The sequence below is a fragment of the Dermacentor albipictus genome, chromosome 1 (genome assembly GCF_038994185.2).
Source record: "Dermacentor albipictus isolate Rhodes 1998 colony chromosome 1, USDA_Dalb.pri_finalv2, whole genome shotgun sequence".
NCBI lineage: Eukaryota > Metazoa > Arthropoda > Arachnida > Ixodida > Ixodidae > Dermacentor > Dermacentor albipictus.
In genome coordinates this window covers 39,824,598-39,849,176 of record NC_091821.1, presented here as the reverse complement: position 1 = coordinate 39,849,176, position 24,579 = coordinate 39,824,598, and the positions used below count along the sequence as shown (strand labels likewise).

Below are 24,579 nucleotides of genomic sequence, written 5' to 3'. Positions count from 1 at the left end.
CGGTCGTGACAAACAGAAATAAATGGGCGGGAACGGTCATTTTGCTGAATTTGGCAAGCCGCGATGGTTTGCACCCGACTACAAGAGCACTGGGAGCGCGGGAGCCACAGAAAGGTTAAACTTCCTGGAAGCCCAGCTACGAAGGCCCAAGTCGCAAAGCGCTGTCAGCGCGCGCACTTGCCTTCCCATCGGGTGACCAGACTGGTACATTCAGTTCCACGGGGTACGCGTAGGCTCAGATGATATATATATTTTTTTTCGCACTTGTTGGCGTTTGCATGACTCCCGTGTTCGGCAAAATTCTATGGGGGCGATATGTTATGCATGAAAGCGTGTCAGCCTCACGAGACCGTATATACAGGCAGAAGCGCCGAAGCCACATAAATACGACGGTGAACTTTCCTAGTAGCGTAACCAACGTGCATATATATATATATATATATATATATATATATAATATTCCCAGTCGCATAACCAATGCCTTGACTCCACTCCAGCTAAGCTAGAAATGCATATGCAGACAGAGCACACTGAATACACAAACGCGCGCGCATCTGCATTTTAAGCATGGCGTAGGGCCGTGCACCGTGCACTGAAGCTGGGACGGTGCACAGCCCCGTGCCGCCGGGGGCGTGTGCTGGCGCAACCGCAGCGCGCGACGTACCGAGGAGGCCCCGTCGACGAGCACGTCGTCCGCGAAGGCGACCCTCTTGGGCGGCTGGCGCCTCGGCAGAGAGCGGCGGCCCTTATCCGCACCGGCGGCCTTCAGCATTCCTCCGGCTGGGACTCCGCGGCGAAGCACATCACGCAGAACGCGCAGAAGAACGAGACGAGCCACGCGGCGGGAGAAGCGCCTCGGCACCCACGGCTGATCCTGGCCTCACACACACGGGGCGCGCAGCCGCTGGTGGCACGCTGTCTTTGGTCAGAAGGCTCGTGCCATCCGTCACTCGGTTGCTTCTGTCGTTCCTGCCGCAGCTTTTGAGTTTGTCACGGACAACACTCACGTACGCGCGCCGCTCTAAGTTGCGCGAACGCGTGGCGCGCGCCGAAGAGGCTGCCGCTGCTCACGCAACCGTGCACTCCGTCACCCGGGCCAGAGGTGACGGGGGAGACAGCACCAAGGACACGTTCTCGTTCCGCAGCCACACAAGCACCCACGACGGCGCGGGCCGGGAGGAAGAAGACACAGCGCGAGTGCGATGCACACACAGAGAGAATGCCGGCGCCAACGGGCTTCCTCCAACGCGCCGCAGAGGCAAACACGCACGCGCCGAGTCGACGACACCGGCGTTGGCCGCGCGTGGACGACGGCCCAGAGAGGAACGCAACGCGGTCGCGGCAGCTGCTGCACCGGTCTCCGCCGACGACGACTGACGAACTGGCTCGTCGGCGGTGGCGGCCCGCGGCGAGAACGAGGAAGCCCGAGGGGGGAGCCATCAAACGCAGCCGACGGGAAAGAGGGGCGCGCCGAGAAGGGGGGGGGGGGGGGAGAAACTTTCGCTGCGCAGCGGCGGCCAGCGTCGATCGGGCGCGCAGGCCCCTCGCCGGCGCTCTCCTCGACCTCCACGCGCACAGCTGGCGTGCACGCGCACGTGCCCCTTGTACGAGGCGCAACGCGCGGGACGTCTCCGCTGACCCGACCGACCGCGCCCAGATGGTCCGACGATGAAAACATCCAAGCTGGCACGGCGGTACACGACTCTCTGCTCCGGAACTGGCAACAAGCGCCGGCAAGACGCGTGTCCCGACGGCGAGAGCGAACTTCGAAAACGGTCGCCGATGACGTTTTCCTCTAAATATGAACGGGACGTCGACAAAGCATTCAAGGCAAAGGTTCAATTGTATCTCATTACCGTTTTACTCGACTGAGAAGGGTGTATCCGAAACCAAGTGTCAGGAACGAAACACCATGAACTGACCGCGAGGAAAGTACGACGCTAGTCTATAGATACAAGAGAAAGTTTATGCCCGTCCATTCCAAGTCATTTTTGACACGGCCTGCTCGAAGGATTCCAAGAGAGATTCTTGGTTGAGGAAGGTGAAGTCAGGATAAAACGTTACAGCGATGCGTGACATGTTAGGACATTTGCTATGCACACTGTATACCGCTAATTACTGCGGCGGTGAGCAGACGACGTGACGCGAATGAACACACCTCGAGGGGCATTCGGCATTCTTATTGGCCAAGGAGTCTTGCAGCTTCCACAGTGCTGCAAACGACTTGGGAGATGGAGCATAGGTGGAAATGCAATGCATTTCATCCCACGGCTTCCAAAATTTGCATCAGGGCCGTTCTTCACAGTGCGCCCACAAAAAACTCATGAACAGGGAGCACGTTGTAATTGTAAGTCGCCACAGCGAGGGAAAGTTAAAAGGAAAACGTTGAGTCATAGGCACGCTGCCATTTGTCTTAACGACTAATTACACCATTGCCGTACAACGAACCAAAATAAACTGTTAACATACTCCGAAAATGGCAAGGACGAACGAGGTCATCAATTACAGCGGCCATTTCATTTTTAGAGAGCAGCCGCTAGCTGCATTCCAGCCAATGGAAACGACAGCAACTTAGCGGAGCCCATCAGAAGCACTCTTCATTTAACTGCAGCAGATGAATGCGAAAGGTTGAAGAAAAAAATAGAAAGAAGGAAAAGAATAAGCAACGCAGGTGGTAGAATAACAACCTATTTTCTGGCGCTCTTGGAACGCGCGGCCCCGTAGCTGGTCAACAAAACCGGGCAATATACTGGAGCCAAAGTGGTGGGAACGAAAGCAAAGAATGGATGAAATAAATAAAGAAAGAAAGACTCGCTATATCCTCTAACGTTCTCATTTCCTCCCCTCGTCCTCAAAAGTAAGTTACACAGGAACTCGCGTTTTATTAAAGTGGGGGGGGGGGGGGGGGCAGTCTCGGCTAGATAGGAGCGGCAGCCTCCACGTATTCTTGCTTTATTCGAAGCCGGACAATAAATGAAGTCGAAAAGGAACCGACGGATGGCGCGCTGTACACAGAGGAACCAAAAAATAAATAAATAAATAAATAAGAAGCCACGTACCCCCCATCGCAACGTCGAGGGTGTGCTGCCTTGTCCCTTCTGCAGAACGCATTGCCTTATCGGATAAGGAGCGCGGGCCGGCGACTCTGCTCTCGAGATAGGAGGAAGAAAAAATAAATAAAACGGCGCGCAGGACCCAATCGGCGAAGAGGGAATGATTGTGGGGGCCAAGCCGAGTCGTTCCACATCGAGCATCTACAACACGCGCCCCGTGCGCTAGGTTAGGTCGCCCGTCGCACCACTCGAGAGAGATAGAGAAGGAGGGGGGGAGGGTATTACGAGAGCCACCTGCGTACGTGATCAGCGCAGTGAACGAGGAGGAACAGAACGGAAAGGCAAGGGGACACATTTGCTGCTCGCCCCTCCCGACCAACCTTACGCGCGTGTGCACCTACAGACTACCACCTGCTGGGCATATTCCACAAAGACGCGTATCGCAGCCACATCGTTTCTCGCACATGCGGGGTACTGGAGCAGAGGTCACTGGACCAGCCGCTTCCCGAGCGATTTCTGAACGGCCCTCGGAACGGGCTCGACGTATGCAGCGCAGGTGAGGCGCACGGAAACGAGGTTTGCGCCGCAGTACAGCACAGCAGTAGTGGTTGGTTCTTTACTTAATAGTCGAAACAGAAAGAAAGGAAATTGGCTGCTGAGCGCGCTGCAGCTGTCGAGCTTAGGCGACTGGGTAGTCACTGGGCACCTAAATAGCGTTAAGAGAATAGAGAATAGCAGATGGGATAGGGCACTACAGGAGGAATCTATATATGCAGTTATTTACAAGTATAATGACTACGAAAGCGTTTTACCCATAGTTCGCTTGCCATGTCACTTCACTAAACGTCTGTTGCGCAGCTCCGTACGCAAGCGAGCTGTAACCGTTGCTTTGACATGTGTTCACCGCTGTGCCGCGGCGACCTCTCGAATTTTCCGTTATTAGTGAATTTATTTATTTATTTATTTATTTATTTATTTATTTACAGTGGCTTACTCTCAGGAATTTATACAAATGGCCAAGCTATGGCACACAACCTCCGTGTGGATGGCGCGGCAAACGTACGGAGTTCTTGGGCTGGCACAGGGGATCGTTTCAGTGGGATGTTTAAGCAGTGTTTCTACTAGAAGAGCGCCAAATTACGATAACTATTACTAGTGTTCGAGACATAAAGACATAAGCTTATAGAAATTTTTGTTTTTTTGTTTGTTTGTTTGTTGATGGACTACTCCTTGTGAAAAAAGTCGCGGTTTCGCCCGAAAGGCGAAACATCTATTGCGATAGCAAATTAGCAGACGTACGAAGTAAGGATAGTAGTTTTATCGTCCGTATAAACTAGGGAACATTAGCTGACTAATTGAATGAACAAGCATAGTGTCAGCGCGCACAGGAAAACATGAACCCATCACACCCACAATGATGACCGCGGCCACTCGCTGTCAAAACGCTGGCGTGAGCAAGCGCGGCAGCAGCAGCGGGAGAAGTGGCCTTCTCGCTGCCTATCGCTTCAATGCAAAACAGCGGCCACAGCACGCACCAAGGTATGAGCCGTCTGCAGATCGCTTTCAAGTTACGGCGCGCACGACCGCGCGCCTTCGCGCAAAGTACGCATTGGCTACACTCGCGCGCGAAGTACGTTTCGCGCACGAGATTGAGCCGCGATCGTCAGTTCCCCCTTGAGTACGGTCGCGAAATACGCAGTTGCGGCCGGAGCCCAACGCCGCCACTCCCCCTACGTCGCTCCCACCCCTCCACGGCCTTTCGCGTCTGCTTTCCGCCTTAAAGGGAAGCTGAAACACTTTTCGAAAAAAAAATCAGTTCCCTGCAACATTCTACAGTTTTTAGTCCATTGAACACTAATATCTAGTTTGAAAAGGGCGGAAACAAACGCAAGCGGCTGTTTTTTGCAAGAAAACGCGCACCAGCGCCTCAGGGCATCGCGCGAACGCCGCTGTTGCCCGTGATTGGTCGGGACCGCTGTGACGTCATTCACGGGGATCACCGGTCGGCGCGCCGCCGTTTCAGAGCCTAGCATGCTGTTCTGGTCCTGCTTCACAGATGAGTTGTAAGCGTTATGGAACGTTCTCGCTGTCTCGGACAGCTTGTATTTTCGCCTTACATGTTCGAACCGACAGCCGATACAGAAAACGATAGCGGCAACGACGATGTTGAGTGTGCCAACAGCGAGAACGATGTGTGCAGCTTCTCAATGTTTAAAATAAATAAATAAATAACCACAGGCGACACTTCAGATTTTCACGGCTCTCGAACACCCGTGTCAATGGCTGGCTTCTTGGTTTACTCGCCCAGCGCCGAATATTGGAGCAACCGGGTTAACAGGAAGTTGACTGGGCAAAGCTGGCACGAGCACGCCACGTCGAGGGATGTGTTGTTCAGGAGGCCTCTGTTTTTCTTTTGTTTTTTTCTGTTCGACGGCGAAATGAGAAAATGACTGTTTTCCTGTATTTTCCTCTCCTTTCGCCCTCCTTAACAGTTCACACACATTAAGCGGCGCCGAAACGAAGCGACGAGTATCTACATATGCCGCGGGCAGCAAGACGATGAACGCAAATAGGGGCATATATATATATATATATATATATATATATATATATATATATATATATATCAATTTAAACAGGGTAAGTGAAGGACAAGCGCCGGACCATGAAGGCACATGCTCCTATAATCCCTGGAGTAGACGCGCAGGCTCCAGCGCTTCGTGGCCACTTCGCAAGCGACTCACCGAAAGTATATGAGAAGTACGCCATCGCGCAGCGTAGAAAGCTTAAAACGAGAAAATCTAAAGGCGAAAAAAAAAGAGAAAAAGAACGAAAAAGAGAGAGACGTACCTCCAACGGGCGCCACTTTCGAAAACTAGGTTTCATTTTTCTGAACCTGCTCCTTCTTTTGCCGCGCCCTTAACGAAGCTCCACATAATAGGTGCACTGTGGTGGATTGCGACCGCTTCCGCGCTGTGGACAGCGGCGCCAGCTTGCACCATCGATGACATCAAGCACAAGGGGCGAGAGATCTTGCGCACGCGCGCTCCCAGCAGCAGCTTGCTTCGCTTACCACTCTTTAGAAGGTGATAATGCATAGTGTTTAATGGCGCAAGGGCCATATGTAGCAAGCCAGTAAAAAGTCCGGCGACCGTGACGGACACGTAATCCATTTTATTATTATTTTCTTTTACTTCTTGCGAATGGGGAGTGCTCTCCACACATCACGTACCCAAGATTAGGACGTTACTTACTCTATAGTCCATTTATTCACCACCATAGGAGTGACAAAAAAAAATTAAGAAATTTAGAAACACATCTCAGTAATAGGGATGCTGACAACGTCGTTATAGTAAATACTTATGTGCTAACGTTACAATGCTCAGATTCCCAAACTCCTCGTTAACCACTCTTTCATTCCTGCCATTTCTTTTTCTTTCTATCGAGATATTCTCGAGATATCGGCAATTATTATTCGTTTCAACTGTGCCGTGTTTTACTGCAAGAAGTAACTAACGGCTACAGCCGTTTCAACTACAGACGGTCACCAAAACTTCGTACCTTTATTTCGCCCCGTGGGCGCCATATACTTTCGAGCAGATGCCATTGGGACTAACGTCTGACACAAAATAACGCCGGAAGGTAGTTGTCATGCCGCTGCCTACGCGTGCAAACTACTGCCGAGAGAGAGAGAGCGGGGGGGGGGGGGGGGGGTTGTACGACATAGTTAATTCACATTTACGAAGACGAATGTGGAAGGACGCAGAACTATGCGACAAGAGCGAGTCAGGGCTCAAGAAAAATAGTAAAGTACAGTCGTTATTTACAAGTTATATCAATCTGAAACAATAAGCTGATCCCCTGTTATTCTGAGTATACGTTACATCCTACACACTCCGTATGAGATCACTTTCCGCGGCACCTAGGATATGCATATACGTATACCGAAGCGCTGGCGCCAAATAATATGCTATACTCGTGCACGCGTATTGCAGGATTATTAGTAGAATTATTGCGGTATCTCGAGTCGACAGGTCTTGGCGGCCGTTTGTAGACTCGGTTCGCACCTTCAAATGTGCGCGAAACTGTGCTCGCTCTCTCTCCATCCCTATATCCCCTTCCCCCAATGGTTTCCATCTCTTGCACACGCAATACGACACGAGACACCCGCGTACACGATCTCAACTTATTCCGAGGCGACTATAGCGGTGAAGTGGCGACGCAAACAATTTCCCGGCGCCACTTCACAACTCTGTGCCAGAAAAGACACCGACGCTGTCATTAGCCAATTGAGCGTCATTAGCTGACAGAGAGGCACCGGTAGGAAGGGCACCGCATGCGAGAGTTCGAGAGGCGATGAACGCACGAAACGATCATGGCGAGAAAGTGACGTATACAGGAAGCCGCCGATGCAGTGAAGGCGGGGGGGGGGGGAATTTTTCGACGTACTAGACACAAACAAGGAACGAAGAAGGTCAAAACTATCGTGATCTAAGCGCGAAAACGTTGTGCGATCAGCTATACGCCGAGCACCGAGAAAGGACGCGACGGTACGAATTCCCGCTAGGCGTGCTAGTGGTGCAATTAATGTTAAGGGTGCACTTGTGGTTCACGAATCAAAATAAGACATCTAGCAATGGTCACGAATAAGTGCTTCAGAGCCGCTAAATGCTGCAGTGTCGCGGCGCTCACAGGTGGTCACGACGCGGAGATTACAAGATGATACGTGACAACCACGAGCTTAAGGATGTGAAACAGTAGAAAATTTGGCCAGTCAAACAGCCGAAGACATGCAGCAGACGAATCCGCCCGAAGCGACAACGTCGAGACTGCGAACGAGAGCACGCATCTCGGTTCGCTTCCGGTCCGAACGGCGGGAACGTCGCCCGCCTGGCTTCCGCGCGCTCGGCCCCCGCGCAGGCGAACGAGATGTTGACGGCCACCGCCGCCCCTCGCGACGACCTTACGACACAGCGAACGCGGTCCAGCAAGCCGCCGAAAGGCTGCTGCACGCGGGCTTCGTTCCCGCGGAGCCGTCGTTTCTCATGGAAGAAGAGTCACGCATTCGCGGTCAACGCCGAAAATGGGGTGTCCGGCCTGCGGGTCACAATAAGGACGCCCGATCGGGCTTTCTTCTGCTCCGTTTACTTCCCACGATTACGCGCGCGTTCGCCGGACCGGCCCGTCCTCCTGAATGGCCGACGCGCCGAGACGACGACAGCAGCCGTGCGCGCGCGTGCTTGTAAAGAAGGCGCGCGACACAAGAACCCGCAATCGGACCGCGCGCGGCCGGCCGGTCGGCCAGCCGGACCCGCCGAGGAACGTGCAGGACGCGCGAAAGACGGCGGCTACCTCGCGTGACGCGGACCAGCGCACAAAAGGCGCCGCTGTGCGCGCGTCGGCCGGCCGAAAGAGAGCGCGCTGGCTGCGAGACAATCGAGGTTCGCGAACAACGCGCGCCACCTCCCTCGCGGCTCTGTTGTGACCGCTCTCGGCGCAAGCTGCGGTGGCACCTCGCATACCGCGTGCGAAAGGTACCCCTGTCGGCTACAAAAAGTCTGCGGCCACAGTCGTTGCGGCGCACATTGTTGTCCTGCGTGTACGCGGGTTCAAGTACGATTCCCGCGGCAAGCCCCTCTAAAACGCGTCTCCGTAACAACGCGCGGCTTCAAGCGTAGTACGCTACTCAGAACCGCGGTCACGTGTAAAGGAACTAAAGAAAGTAAATATATACAATGCACCGCTATTAGGCGCAAGAAAAAGAGAGAAAAAAAATGAGGGCTGTCGTCGGCAATATGAAGACACCGAAAGCCGAGTGCCTAAATAACAATGCCTATTAAGCTTGCGGGGCCTGAAGTAATGTCCCTCTTCGCGTGCTTACGTAATGTTTGCAAACAACACTGTAGCGCTGAAGGCTGGTCGCAGATATGGAACGCCTGAAGAAATACAGGCGATCTTCGTCAACTTCACAGACCGTCGCGTGTTTTACCAGAGCTGCTGGTCCGCGTGGTGCAGTTCCTCTGGCGCTTGTTCTAATGAGCCCAACTCTGCACCTTCGAGATTAAAGCTCCCAGGCCGCGTGACAAGAGCTGACTCCGCTTGTCTTCTGCGCGAGAACGCCAGTCAGAGAAATTAAACCAGTGAGAGGTACTGTGTGCCCTCAGCATCAGTAAACGTCAGTTACACATGTAGTTGCACTCGCGTATCTCGTTTTTTCCGAGCCTATGCTTAAGGCGCACGCAGCTTCTTTTTTTCTTTTCTCGGGACACATGACGAGTTGCCACCGTAAGCCAACAAAAATTGCGTTTTTCTCCCCCCCCCCCCCTCCTGAAGCTTTAGGGGAAATCTGTTCGCAAGCTGACGACGTACGCAACCTTGGCCATCTCAAACCGCGAACGCAAGCTCTCGCGACGCGTTCGTCGATTTCGTTGGTCCGTACGTCACTGCATGCGACAATCTGTGGCAACTTGTAAGCGACGACAAAGGCCTAGGCCGTAGCGAGAAGTTTTGCTCAGACGCTTGCTGCCGTCAGTCGACGCACCGCTTTGTGCTGCGCTGCGCCCGTATCGTGAGGTAGCTGCAGCAAAATTGCCCTGTTCGGGGTGTCAAAAAGCGCGGCGCGGCTGGTAACTGGCATGCTCACACCGTTCCTTGCTGCGAGGCGGAAAGTCGTCGGAAACGCGCGAGTTTCGAGACGCAGGTAGGAATAGCCCGTGGACGAGGATGCACGCGCCTCAATCACCGTCACGTCGACGGTCAGCCTGTACAGCGCGCCGCCAGCTGATGCTGCGCTGGTGAAATACTCGTTGATGCATGATGTTTAAATAACCCAATCCTTTTGGATATACCAGTGTTTGTTTTCACAAACTCTCTAAAATCTTCAAACCCAACTTCTTTAGCTTGAAATATTGAGCCTGAAACTCAAGTCGGTTAGCTACAAAGCCCACACTCAAACAAACTCAAACGATAAATATCACCAACAATCGGATAAATTGCACGGCCAACGCGCAACTGCACCACGACAATAAATAAATAAATAAATAAACTTACCATTTCGAGCGCGTAAAAACTATGTTTGAATTTGTGGGCCATATTTACGCGAAGTGCCTCATCTATGCGGCTACTGCCGCTTGAGCTCGCATATATAGAAAATGAAAGCACAATGCACATTCAAACTCCAAGCGAAAGTGAATTTCTGTTCCCTACGTGTCATATATATATATATATATATATATATATATATATATATATATATATATCAGATCTGGTGCTCTGCGCAATTGCGCTTATCTCCCGCTGGTGCTGCAGCGGCCTGATGCATGCAGTCGGACGCGCGAAGCCTCTTCACACGGAGTCGGGCTCAAGGAAGCTTTCGCAGCGCGCGCAAGGCGAAGGAAGAGAGAGAGAGAAAGAGATGAGAACAACGCGCACACATCACGCCGCGTCATCGACAGTGGTCCTACCCATCAAGCGCAGCTCGAAATGAGCGAATGCACAGGAATAAGCGCTCGCACGCCGGGGTCCTGGGGCGGCCCCTTTATCGGCACCGAAATCTACGGCACACGCCCGTTGCACCTGCGAGACCTGACACACTTTACGTGGCGGAGAGAAATATTCCGCCAAGCATGCCCGCTGCGCTTTCTGCTGCCGCTCCGTTTGCATTTTCCCAACATCCGGAGACATGCGGCGATCGAGAAGTAAGAAAAATGGGCTATTCTGTCCCCTTCCGGTCTTCTATTTTTTTTTTTCTTTTTCTTTATACGCCGCAACACCACTTCTCCTTTTCAGACGCGACCAGCTGTGTGTTACTATCGCAAAAAGCGAGCAGTGTTCCTTATCTCGAACATCACATATCGCGCACTATGGGCTGGACTGACTTACTGCGAGTGCGCGACCCACATTGGTCTACGTGTCTCAAATACAGACCACTTTTTTATTTTTTTATCATTACTATCAATATTATTATTTACTATTTCTCCCACAGGTGTACACTTCGACCTCCGGTTTGATCAGGGCTCGTGCGGACGGCGTTGCGCCCATGGGAACAGCGACGCGGCGAGTGAGACGTCAAATCGCGGGCCAGCACAGGAGAACGAGGAGGAAACGCCGTCAATCGTGGGAACGAGTATGCGCCACAAGCGCATATACGCTCCGGCACTCCAGCGTGAAGAGGCAGGGGTGGAGCGGAGGGGGGGAGGTGTCTTACGCGAAGCAAAACAGAGAAGAAACGACTCGGTACAAGACACCTCCGCGCACCGGACGAAAAAAAAAAAAATTAAATAGACGGACGCATTAATGAAAATCACGTAAAAAGACCCGAGTCGCCTCGGGGGTCGCGCGCACCGCGGCCAGGAATACAGGAAAATAACGCGCAACACGACACGCGGCGACCACCGGCACGACAATGCACGCGAGCCAGCGAGCTACTATTTCCAGAAACGTGGACGCGTGCAGACACACGCGCGCCCACACGTGAGGCGACGACGCGAGTGTGCGCGATGGCCGCCTCTCGCGTTCCTTCCTCGACGCGGTTGACGACGGATGCGCGCGCAAGCAGCGTGCCTCGTCTGCATGTGGCGCGGCCAACGAATCGGAACCGCCGGTGATGACGACGACGACGATGCGCCCCTAATGCGTCGTCCAAGGTGTCGCCGGCGCTGCAGCGCACAGCAGCGCGTGAGGTGTGAGGAAAGAGAGGCGAGAGAACCACGGTGGAGAGCAACGGAAAGCGGCGGCACGCGCAGGAGAGCGACGAAAAAGCGGCGCGTATAAAAGTCCGCCCTCGCAGCGGACAATCATTTTCTCTCTGGTGCCACCTTATTCCCTTCTCTGCGGTTGGCGACAGTTTCTCTTATTCTTTCTCGGCCGCCACCTCCGCTTCTCGCAAAACGTGCTCGACGGACAGCGCCGCACCGCTTTCGTCCCCCCCGTTCGTTTCTGCTTTCTTCAAAGACAGTGCCCGCTGTGCAGCCGATCTCAGCGGGAGACGAGCTCCTTCCGCGTCAGATAATGCCCGGTTTCAAAATGTCCTATAAATAAGCCGGAGACAGGAAACACATACGTACACCTGCGCAAAATGTAGATCGCCATCCTCGGGAACCGCCCCACTGCTGCACGGCCCACACACGCAAGTACGAGGCTGCTGCAGACGAGGCAGCGTCGACTAGCCCGCATGTAGGGACCCCTTCGATCGCTGCTCCAACAGGGGCACGCATGCATGCACTGCGCCTTCATATCGTCATCACATACAACGCAAATACAACGCAAATACAACGCAAGTGCCCGCAAAATGGGGCCGCATTGCGAGGTGTGCTGCAATGGTGTAGAGGCGAATCGGTTTACTCTCAATACCGCGCACGTTTCTTCGAAGGACGAAAGAAACAAGACGTAGGCTAAAGTGAGAAAGCCACGCACTGTTTCACGAGGCAATTGCATCATGCGCGGCACAGGCCAATGAAAGAAGTCGAAGCATCGGCGCCGATCGCCGGGAACGGAGTTCCAACCATAAACCCCGGCGAAGCTTTCCCCTTCGTGGCACTGAATTGCCTGCGTCACACGAAACTGGACCTACGTCCGGCAAATGAAACGTCACGTGTCTGTTGCGCGATGAAATCAAGGAACAAAACACTGTTGTGATAGCGTAACAGGGCGGTGTCTTCGTCACTTTCAAACGAGCGTCATCAATTTAGCACTTATCCGTCTCTCGGTGATGTATAGGAGAGAAATAGGCTTACAAAGGGTGACAGAAAAGAACCTTCGAACACGTATGCAGCAGACAGCAACAAACAGCAAACTTAGCGGCGACGGAATTGCTGCAATGTGTCTCCACGTGTGCGAACTTTACAGATGTTTGTGACCACGCGCCTTCGAGGCTTTCAGCATTGTCCCATTATAACAACCAGCGCTATCGGTAATATTACTCGCTTAGCACCGGTGCTGGAATACAATCAGCGTTGTTGCTATCAGTTGTATTGCACATACAGAAGTCTTGTGGAGGCAGTGTACTTTTTCTTTCACACTTCCTTCCAACAGCTGTCAAAGACTGCTGCGAAATTCAATTACATCAAACACTTTTGGCATCCACCGAGACAAATAACCAGACCCACACTATTTGGTGGCAATTGATCGGGATGTCCGAACGAATGTTTCGAAGAGCAGTATTCTCGAGCACCCACACGCAGTGGGCCGTGACTTCCAACCACTTCAAGTACGGTTACCAGCCGTCTCCGTACCTATACAAACACTCCATATCACACCGTCGTCTGTACGCCTGCGTCCAGCGTTTAGCAACGACGAAAACTAACGCACACCCTTCCGTCACACCTCATTTCCGCTACTCCCAGGTGGGCCCATGGACTAACTTGCATACGAGCCTTTCTTAAGTGACGTGATATCACTAATTGCACAGTATATGATGGCAAAGCTAGGCTCGATCGCGCTATGCGTGACAACCGATAGCGAATCCAGACTAAAATAATACGACCCAACCTAACGAAAAAGGCCGCTAGGGGGCCCGAGTGAGCGGACGCGTTTATTATCGGCTCCGCCAATTTCTGGTTCCTGTGCCCAGCTAAGTCCTTTCTAGGACCCACCAAGGCCCTCAACGGATCCTGGAAGGTTCACGGACCCCAAACGCTACCATCTTTTGGATGTGTCCAATGACCTCGGTGAGCTACCTGATGAAAATGTCTCTGGCAGCCACGCCGCTGCGCTAAGCCTCGCCTCGTCGAGGCAAGCCTCGCCGGTGCGCCGCGTTCCTCACTCCCCAACAGCCATGGAGGAGCCCGTGGATGGAGAGACCTCGAACCCGTCGGACTGCCACCCTGGTGAGTGGAAAACTGTGCTCCATGCATACCGTAATCGGACCACGGATTCGAATTCGCCCCCAAAACACCCGGTATCGGCCACCGTTCAACCTAAACCAAGCGCCAGCAACGCCGGCGCGCCACCGGACGCTGCATCTGGGAACAAACGAAGCGCGTTCAAGGAGACGCCACAGCTCCTACGCATGACGCGCGTCGTCGTCCATAGAAGCAAGCAACTCGCCGCACTGCCGGCGGGTACCATCAGAGTAGTCTTTCGCCCGCGAGGCGGCCTCTCCCTGGAGAAGATCCCGGCTCCCAGTATCCTGCAGGCACTTCACTCGACCCTCAGCTGCTCAGTGATAGGCGAGTTGCACATAAGGATCCATCCAACTAACAACACCTTTACAGTGGCGACGGTAGCGGAGGCAACAGCTCTCGCTTTGGTCAAAATCCAGCAAATTACCTTAGATGGACTACAATACCCGGTAGCCGCGTACATCGCGGCCCCTCCAGCGGCAGTCAAGGGCGTCATTTCCCGGGCCTACTGGAACGAGACACCAGAACAAATCATAACTGACTTACAATACAGAAACCCGGACGCTACACTGTAAACGAAAATAAACCCAGCTGAGAGTTTTTAAGAGGTGATGTGCCCTAAAACCTCCCCTCCTCAAATATTTACTCCGATGTATGGGAGCAAAACAGCGCCATTCCCTCGTTTCACTCCGCTGGCTACACAGTAAAATAATTTACACCCTTGATGGTGAGAATTGCGAATCATAACACCCTTGAAGGGTGTTTTCATTCAAGAAACATCCCATCATCATGACTTTTTGCGAAGCATAGGGCAGTTCTAGATGCCATAACACCCTTTTACCCACCGAAAGGGTGCACTGACTAAGAATATTGGGGGTGGGTGCAAGGGTGTTTTTGTTTGTTTTTATCACATTCACAAACATACAATTGCACGAAGAGACGGCGTGTCCCACGGCACTAAAAACCAGTGGCGGATCCAGAAATGGGCCCTGCCTTACCCCAAGCCCTCCCCCCCCCCCCCCCCCCTCGAGACATGTCGGGCTTTCAAAGCCGAAAAAACTCCTGAAGAGAGTCCCCCTCCGTTTCACTGTCTGTTTTGATAAGCCATTTTAAATATGTCCTGGGAAAAACCTGTTGCTGAAGCACTACTATATATTATGGCACAGTGTTCTAGGTGGCACACAGTTCCTAAATGTCGTCACGCACAAATTCCGCGGAATCCAAAAGCGCGCACCTACTTTTTCTAGTATTGAATACTTAACCAAAAGAAAAATGTTCAAAATGTTTTCAGCAAGGCAGAACTAGTGCAGCTCCTGCTTTTGGGACGCCAGGAATCTAGCAAAATGAATAGGCCACGTGACAGCATGCAGCTGGACGCGCCACAATTCCTCTAAAGCAGTGCGGTCGTCTAGGTTTCTTTCAAGCATGGCAAAACAGGCAGAAAAGGGTGCGACGAACCATACGCGGACAAAAGATACGCCGATTTGAGAAGCTTTGACCCCACCTGACCTTCTTTCGCCGAATCAATAACCCCAATTCGTTCTGCTTCTCTCAAGTTTATAAACAAGGTAGGTTCGTTGGCAAACTTGAGCCTTCTCACCCACCACAATGCTTTGCTCAAGCAGCATCTGCAGAAAGAGCCGTGCAAAACGCTCACGGCTTCGCGTCTGCGTCAATTTACGAAGCTGGCTGTACAAAAAGAAACTATTAAGTTTGTAGTTGTATAGTAAAGGAACGTTCTACTGGCTTACAAACAGCTGCCTGAACGGAGTGCTCAAAAAGAAAGGGAGAATAATCTAAGAAAGTATAGAGAACCAACGTACAACTTGCGATGCATAAAGTATTTACAACACCGACTAACGACGGTATTTACTGAAATATTTCCCCTCCCAAATTGGAGACAGTATTATTGCATGCATGAATAGGATATCAAGCCAATCATTGTAGATATAACGAGATTCCAGAAATTGGCGGGGCATTTGCAGACCAATCTTTGTTCACGGAACAGTGGCGAGGCATTTTTCAAGTGTGCGCGCTACTGCCCACCTGCCAAGTACGTTCGCGATGTCTTGGCATATGTAGACCTGCGCGAGACTCACCCGTCTCCCCTCGCGAGACGGGTAGGACAGGTGCACATGCTGAATACGGGAAAGAAATACTTTGCAGAATGAAATTGAATTTTGTCAAAACACCAGAGCTCTGGATTGCAGGTTACAGCGTGCACAGGGGCGCTCTGCCAGATTTTAAAGCGAAGCTTTCTATGCCTCCTCCCTCACTTTTTCCAATTCTGCTGCTGCTGCTGTCACTGGCTTGCCAGCCGCGTCGGTGGGTGGTTTGAGAGCGTGCATAATGAACATGAGAGGGACGCGGGGAAGGCGTGTGCGAGTCCTTTTAGCGAGAACTTCGTGGGCATCGCTACAATACTCTTTGGACCTCTTTGGCCGTCACAATGCCCACTGAAACACCCTGGCCATCGACACAATGCCCTCTGGAAGACTAATTACGCGTTAGCCCCCTTCTGCCCACCCCCACCCACCGCAAAAGTAGTGCAGAAGGTGCAGCACTTACTTTTTTGTACTCACATGCAACAGCGCAGAGGAGAGACAGTATGGTACTAAGGGGAGACAAGAGAATGCTTAAAGCCAACACTCAGACGAAATGTCATCACAGTTCCCACACTTTGCCAGGAAATTGTTGTTGTCATTCAATAGCCTTTACCACAGCTGCACCCTCGCCGAGCAAAGGGGTTCGGCGATGGTATAGGCACAGCTATTGAATGGGAACAATACTAAATTGCTCTGCTCGTGGTAGTTTGTGGGCGAGCGTAGTTGGGTCGAAAATGACTTGTCTACCGCATGCACAAAATACCTCGATTTTGAATATATCTTCCTCATTACCCGTCAAACTGCTATTATAAGCAACTGCAGTAAGACAAAGACCGACATCAGATTATGACAACGACAACTCACGGTGCTGTCCACCAGAGGGGAATCGTTGTTATATTTGTTCTTTCTTTTGAGCGGTCATAGGCCCCACTCGCTCACCCGGTCATAAAAACAAAGAAAAAAAACCCGAGATCTGGATTCGCTTCGGTTGCACTTTCACGACAGCAGGCAAAGAAAGACTTTTCGTACTTGGAAACTTAAGGTTTTCGTGTAATTCTGCACATGTGAAATTTCGTGGTGTCGCCTATACGTTTAGAAAGCTATTATGCAAGTACTTCTATATCTGCCGTTAATCCAAGCTATTTAAAATTTGAGTGAGCACTCCAGTTCAGAAATATGAGCATTGTGAACTTCTTGAGAATGCCAATTAAAGCTTTTTTTCTCTCTCTGTTTCTCTGTGCATAAAAGAAAAGACAGACTCGCAAGTACCTCTGTATCTTATACAATCAGGAAGGGCCACGTCTCTTTACAAATGAACGACCAAGGAAACAAACAAAAAAGAAAGCATCGACAAATAAATTCACTTACACGCAGTTACCAGCCCACCTTTGCCCCATTTGATTTGATATCAGCCCATGTTTCTGGAAATAAATTTCCAGTGAAACTACCCGTAAACACTGAAAATGGCTTAGAGGTAGCGTAAAATAAATAGCTTTGAAAGTAATACACACACATAGTTTAAAAGAATATTTGTTTTTATGCCTTGAAAACGAAACCGAAATTGAAATAACTTCCCCCGACGGGTGTCGCCGCTATCGCCGCTACGTCATTTCCTGCGTCTCGCGGCGGGCCACCGGGAGCACATGTGTGTGTTCTCCGTGACATTCTTGAAGTTGTGAGTAATTAGATTGTTTTTTGCTGCGTTTAGGTTGTACCACCTCGTTGTTTTCGTGTACTTTTGTGCTCATCGACGCGAAGTGAGCGTCCGGAGTGAAGGCGACGCGATTATGCGTGAGAAAGAAGGGCACCAGCGGCCTACGACATCGGTGTTTCTTTGTGACAGTGTGTTTACTACGCCTACGACGGCCGTCATTCGTGGCGAAGGAGAAAACATCTTCCATTCGGCCTGAACAGTGATGAAGTGGACGTTTTGTTTTTCGGCGGAATGCATCGTCAACATGGTCCATCCACTACGTAAACGAAACGGCGTGCCCAGAGTACAGATCGTGACAGCGCTCCGCCTTCAAACCGAGGGCCTTTTGCAAGGCGCATGAACTGCTCATATAAAAGGTACGTACGTAGCCACGTTCAGCGTCGCGTTTTTTATGGTGCGTCATTGTGGTAGTAATTTTCGCGTAATTTATTTAAAGGACAGCGCAAGGTGTGTTGGATGCGAGTGTAGTATATGTACTCCAGGCGTAGCCTATGGGCACCGAATGTGAAAAAGAAAAAAAAAAAATGAATGTTTCATTGTTCACGTGTCCTCAACTAGAGTTGTAGAGAATTAAGTACTGCTACGCGTCAGTATTCGGCGCAGGCAGGGAAATAATACTTTGGTTTGACTAATTGGTTCTTTCTGTTACCAAAGATGCGCGCAGACTTATACCGGTGTCACACGGCCACTTTCGAGCACGATTGAGCGCGTTCTGGATCGAAATTTTCGACCGCGATTGGCTCCCGTCCACCGATTGTGCAACGAGGCCAAACGCGTCCAGAAATTCGATTCCAGTCAGGATCGATCGCGGCCAAAAGTGTGCAGTGTGACAACCGTATTAAATGTCGCTTGTGTACTTTCACTTAATTGTTATTATTTATTTTTTTTGTCGGAGGTCCCGTGGTAGGTAATGGCGCAGGCAGCTTGCAATGCTTGTGGTTTCATGACTAGAACTAATGCAAAACAAAAGAACCACGACCGTCCCGGCTATGTACTTATCAATCGCTTTAAGTTGTGCTCGTTTGTTATAGAAGCTGTCGTGCTGTTGCGGATGAATGCGTGGTTGCGCTATTTGTTTGTAAATTTATCTTTTTGTATAAATAAGCACACCGAGCCTAATAAATTTTTTTCTCGTCCTTGTACTCGTTTCTTGGTTTCACGCAGGCGTGCTTATTATTACTACTATTTGTTTTCTTGTTCCGTGACTGAACCCTGCTTAAGGCGTCCTGTCAGTTGTCAACAGTATTTCTGAAATGAATTGCACTTAGCGTCCTACGGTTATTGTACGCTTCACTACCTTATTTTAATGTCTAGTTATAAAGTGTATGGTTATTGTAACTATTCTTGGCCTTTATATATGTATTTATTAAGCTGGTAAATGCTTAATTGTATTTGCTGTTTTGAGAGGTTCTTTTATTGAGTGGTCAATCTCGGGTGGTATTAATGGGGGGGTTGTTTTCTTGTGCCCATGCAGTTGCAGTCAGCATGAAGCAATTGCATGGGAACCGACTGGCTGTCTTGGGCCTACACGTTGCTGAAAAGACAGTGAAGACGTCTGACCCGACAGGTATACTTTTTTCATCACAATTGGCCTACATATTTTTTTCACCGGAGGATGAAGACCTCCCCCAGTGAGCTCCAATTACCCCTGTCTTGCGCTAGCTGATTCGAAGTGAAGCCTGCAAAATTTTTTGACTTCATCGTAGTCTACTTCTCTACCGTCCTTGACTACCCTTCTCTTCTCTTGGCATCCATTCTGTAACTCGAATGTGCCACCGGTTATCTGCCCTATGCATTACATGGTTGAAGAAGGCACTTGGGCTAGTTGGTGCTCATTGCAGACTTGAGACATCAATAACTAGCGTGAAAAAGACAACATCAAGAAGCACATAAGAAAGAAGTCTAGACTTCAACTGAAATTTTTGCTACACAGAAACATGGAATGCACAGAATGTCGACGGACAGAAACAACACAGGAGCTATCGGAACAAATTTATGAACAGGTTAATTTCACTTACGAACATTCTTGGTAAGAGCCAGAGACGGGTGCTTACACAGCTATTCCCCACTTTTTTGATGCAAAGTGGTTCGTATATTTCCCGATGTACCTGCTTCTGGAGCTGCCCGAGCACACGATTGCTTTGAAACTGCTCGGTGCATGAGCACGTATGGCGATGATTGGCCATGTGGCCACCAACCACCAAGGCACTCAAAGCTGCCCTATGTGTCCTCAAGCCAAACAGGTCGGTGTTTAAACGACCGCTTGGGGGAACAAAGATAGGGCAGCTGTCATGGCTGGTGGCCATCTGGCCAATCATTGCTGTAAGTGCTCATGCATTGAGCAGTTTCAAAGCACTCATCTGCCCACGCGGCTCTAGAGGCAGGTCGACATGAAAATATTCGAAGCACTTTGCATCGAAAAGCGGGTGATAAGTGTGTAAGCACCCCTTCCCTTGCTCTCGCCAAAAAAGAGTGTTCGTATCTCGAAATGAACCTGCCCATCGATTGGCTCCAATACCTCCTGTGTCAGGCAGGGAAAAGGAAAGCTAAATGTCGCTTCCATGCGTTGAGGTCGCATCCCCTGAATCCTATGTTTCTGTGTAGCCAAAATTTCAGTTGAAGCCTAGAGTTCTGTCCTGTGTGCTTCTAGCTGTCGTCCGTTGTCTTTTTCGCGCTAGTTAATGATGTCTCACGTCTGCACTACATGGCCTGACCAGCTCCCTTTTTTTACTCTTTATGTCAGCAAGGATATCAGCTCCTTCATCTACTTTTTGAACCACGCTGCTGTCTTCCTGTTTCTGCTGCCATCAGGATAGGAGTGGACATGACAAATGAAACTGAATGTCATTTAGACAGAGGAGCAGTGAGACTTCCTGTGCTTTACCTTTTGCTGTTGTACATAATAGTTGAAATTGCACCAACACATCTTTTCCACCTTGTGATTTTCCCATAGTTGTGGCAAATAAATATATAGGCTTTAAGAAACTAGAAATGCAGTTTGCCTAAGAAAGAGAATACTCTTGCACCTAAAGGTAATGTGTATGATGCTCTGACTTCTTTGATGCATGTGCCTTGAGAGGTGTTGACATCATTCTTCATTTCTTTCTCAGTAAGCTTTACTTGATGGGTCTGACTTTGTATAAAGAAATAAGTTCTAAAGAAACCTAATACCTAACAGGCAGAATTGTCGAGGTTGAAAGTCAAGTTTTCTTTCATGACATTTTTTTCAGGCTGTACTAGTTGATCCATGATGCTCGACAGACAGCGCAGACTTGTACAAGGGACGTCAAAAATGGCGAGAAATGGAACAAATGCTATCGCCTCTTTCTCCATCCTTTGTCGAGTTCACATTGTCTAACGTCATCGACCAATACCAACTAGCCCGTTTGCGTACCTGTACTAATTGAGCCATTTATACTATGGTACTCTAAACCAAATGTGATAAATTCAAAATTGGTGCCTTTTCTATCTTTGTACAAATACCTGTTTCATAAAATAGTTTAAAGTGTTATGGTTGATGTCATGTTTCGACACCACCATAACCTCATAAAATATCTTCATGGATGCAAAAGGTGCTTCTTGTGCAAGTTCCGTTCTAGCCTGACACGGAAAACAAACCTGGCAGAAGGTAGAGCACATGCTCTTTTGTAAACAAAACGCACGATTGAATTTTCTTGGCAGTTATTGCAATGTTTTCTGATGTTTATCTGAATGAACATTAATTATCTCAGCTGCTAGACACATCACTAGACACTGTGAGCAGAAAAACGTGATTGTGCAGTACTGTTGAAGTCACAATGCGTTGGCGGGCTAGTTGGTGCGAATCCATGAATACTTTGTTTAGCGCAAAACGAGAGAGACAAGAAAGACGACAGGACAAGGCGCCTTGTCCTGTCGTCTTTCTTGTCTCTGTCGTTTTGCGCTAAACAAAGTATTGTTGAAGTCACACATTATGTTTAAGCAAACTGGCAGGGATGCTAGCTGTTAAAAAGAAAAAGCTGACTTCTAGAAAAATTTGCACTCCTAAATGTGGAATTGAAATTCACTATGCTTATAAGCTACAAAAGATTTCCAGGATGATCAGACTAGTTACACTGGCCATTTGCTGATTCAATAAGGTTCACTGAAGCTTGTTTTTAAATTCACACTGTTTTTATGCAGGGTGATGATTTTCAGTCTTGTGGAATTTTTAAATATAGTCCTGTTGCATATAGCATAATTCTAGTCCTTGAGCAGGAATATTCAAACACGCAGATATATCTAGCACAATAAATCGAACCATATTAAACTAATTACAAACTTTATTATCTTTTGAAATAATTACATTATAGCTAATATAACCGAAAAGCAAGGGGCTTAACCAAGAAACCCGATGTTTATTAATCATATCCTAAGAAGCCAGCAAACACTGACACCAAGGACAAGTAAGGGTAAATTACTTGTGATTAACAAATGAAATAAAGAAATGATAAATTAATGGAAATGAAAGTGGATGAAAAAACAGCTTGCTGCAGGTGGGGAACGAACCCACGTCTTTGCATTACGCGTTAGATGCTTTACCAATTGAGCTACTGCGGGCGCCGTTTCCCCATCACTTTCTTGGGTATTTATGCTTCCTAGTAGAACGCTGGGAGTGTTTGCCAGCACCACCACATATCTGGGGCACATATTGTAATTTAAGAATCATAGCCAGTGAGATTACAAGGTGTATCTACTTGGAATAGATTTCCAGAATGGCGTCAGTTTGGAGATATGCACCATCAAACTTGCCGGAAAAATGCATGTTGTTCCACTTACTTTTTAACAAAATGTACTTTTATGGTTGTGCACTGATGCACAACCCACTACTTTATTAGTAGTACTGAAAACATTTTGGCTCTTTGTCATTAATGCACTGATGTTTAAGCTATAGAATGTCACTTGCCCCATCTTCCTATCTCTTCACGTTCCAAAGTAATCGAGCAATGCATGGCATCCAGTGGTGATGTCCGGTTGAAACAGTGGGCTGTAATTGAATTTCTCACTGCGGATGGTTCTGCGCCCTTCAACATTCATTGCCATCTGAAAGCAGTTTACGGGGATGCCTGTGTTGAAATCAGCACTGTGCGTAGGTGGACAAGTACTGAGAAACATCAAAATCCAGCCGCATCAAATGTCCAGGATCAGCACTGAACTGGACAGCCCACAATGGCTTCTTATGAGGATCATCAACATCAGGCAGACGAGTTGAATCGGGTCAATCGTAGGATCAAGCAACACCAGATTGCAGCAACACTCGCTATTTCCATTGGTTCAGTGAACCACATAATTAAAAACCTCCTGGGTTACAAGAATTGAACTTGTTGGCTATGCTTCGACTTTTTCATGTCAGTCGTCAGTTACCGTGACACCCAACAAGCGCAAGTCTTCTTGTAACGCAGGTCTTTAATGATGTGGTTCACTGAGGCAATGGAAATGGCGAGTGTTGCAATCTGGTGTTGCTTGATCCTGCAATTGCACCGAGTCAACTCATCTGCTGATGTTCATGACCCTCATCAGAAGCCATTGTGGGCCATCCATTTCGGTGCTGATCCGGGAGATTTGATGTGGTAGGATTTTGGTCTTTCACAGTCCTTGCCCACCTCTGCACAGTGCTGACGTCAACACAGGCATTCCTGTAAACTGCAGTCAAATGGCCATGAATGTTGATATGCGCACAACCTTCCACAGTCAGAAATTCAATTACACCCTGTTGTTTCAACTGGACGTCACCACTGGATGCCATGAATTGCTCGATTACTCTGGAACGAGAAGAGATAGGAAGGTGAGGCAAGTGACATTCGATAGCTTAAGCATAAGTGCATCAATGATAAAAAGTTGAAAATGTTTGCTGTAATATTGGCAAAGTAGTGGGCTTGGAGGCAATAATTTCTGAATTGCCCTCATATAGTTGTGTAGCCTGTATCTCCTACATTCATGATGTGGCAGATTAAATGCCTTATTCTTTCGAAATAACGATTTCCTGGAAGTAAGCACTATCTGTGCTTGTTTTCTTTAACCTGCTCTTCATGTGATCTTGAAATATTAAAGTGAATTATGCAGGGAAGCGCTGCTGGTCATGTTTCGTGTACTTTTCCTGACATTAAATTGCAACAAATCAATTTGCAGGCAGAAAAGAAGCAGATGGCTACAGTGATCAATGAAGAAATGGCTTCATCTATGATGGCTCGCCTTAGGACATTGGAATGGAGCTACAAAAAGGCATCATCATCCTCGCCTGTGCCCTGGAACTATGGTTTGAATGAGACTGTTCTTCAATGTATAACGGCCGCAAGACTTGTCACCACAAGGCATAGTGCAAGCTCAAAATATTGTACAGGAGGCTAGAATAAATGACCCTCCATGCAGTCACTCTGTATCTGTGATAAATGGGACCATTTCACGCAGAACACTCACAAGTGATAATGTGTTTTCTCTCAAAGTTGCTATGCAGTGCGTTTGTAAACACATTACCTATTGTATGCACACCATACATAACATTTCTGTGTGCTAGCCTAACTGTAGACTTAGAAACAAACAATGATGTGCATATGTACCCGCTTCCACATGCCATACTTCAAGGGCTATTATATTGCTCATTACACCCGATAGGTGAAGGGGTAATATATTCCTGATCACACCCTTACACCCCATGGGTCGAAGGGTAATATGTTGTTCAAAACACCCTCAAGGGATAGGGTGTTATTGGAATATAGAATAACCATCATAAGGGTGTAATTCCCTATAAAACCCAGCTTTTTCAAGGGTGCTAGGGGGTTAGTTATAGACACCGAAAAAAACCCTTAGGGGTGTAAATTATTTTACAGTGTAGCTGCCGGAGTATTAAG

At 49.3% G+C, this 24,579-nt stretch overlaps 1 protein-coding gene and 1 long non-coding RNA gene across 4 annotated transcripts in view; one reads left to right on the top strand and one right to left on the bottom strand.

Annotated features, from left to right (window-relative positions):
- LOC139061089 (uncharacterized) overlaps positions 1–24,579 on the bottom strand; it is a 395,355-nt gene that overhangs the window by 185,904 nt on the left and 184,872 nt on the right. The window contains exon 1 of one of the 2 annotated variants that reach the window (XM_070540613.1): positions 665–1,363. The exons of the other annotated variant lie outside the window; for it this stretch is intronic. Within the exon in view, the coding sequence (XP_070396714.1) occupies positions 665–772 (108 nt within the window). The 5' untranslated portion in view covers positions 773–1,363. Of the gene's footprint in view, positions 1–664; positions 1,364–24,579 lie in introns of those variants that run through there. 2 annotated transcript variants of the gene reach the window in all.
- Positions 17,632–24,099, top strand: LOC139054874 (uncharacterized). 2 transcript variants are annotated; one of them, XR_011511575.1, is made up of 3 exons: positions 17,632–18,069; positions 19,188–19,280; positions 23,861–24,099. It is a non-coding gene; the product is annotated as an uncharacterized lncRNA (long non-coding RNA). The 2 variants fall into 2 exon arrangements; XR_011511574.1 differs by lacking the exon at positions 23,861–24,099 and having other exon boundaries at positions 19,188–19,283.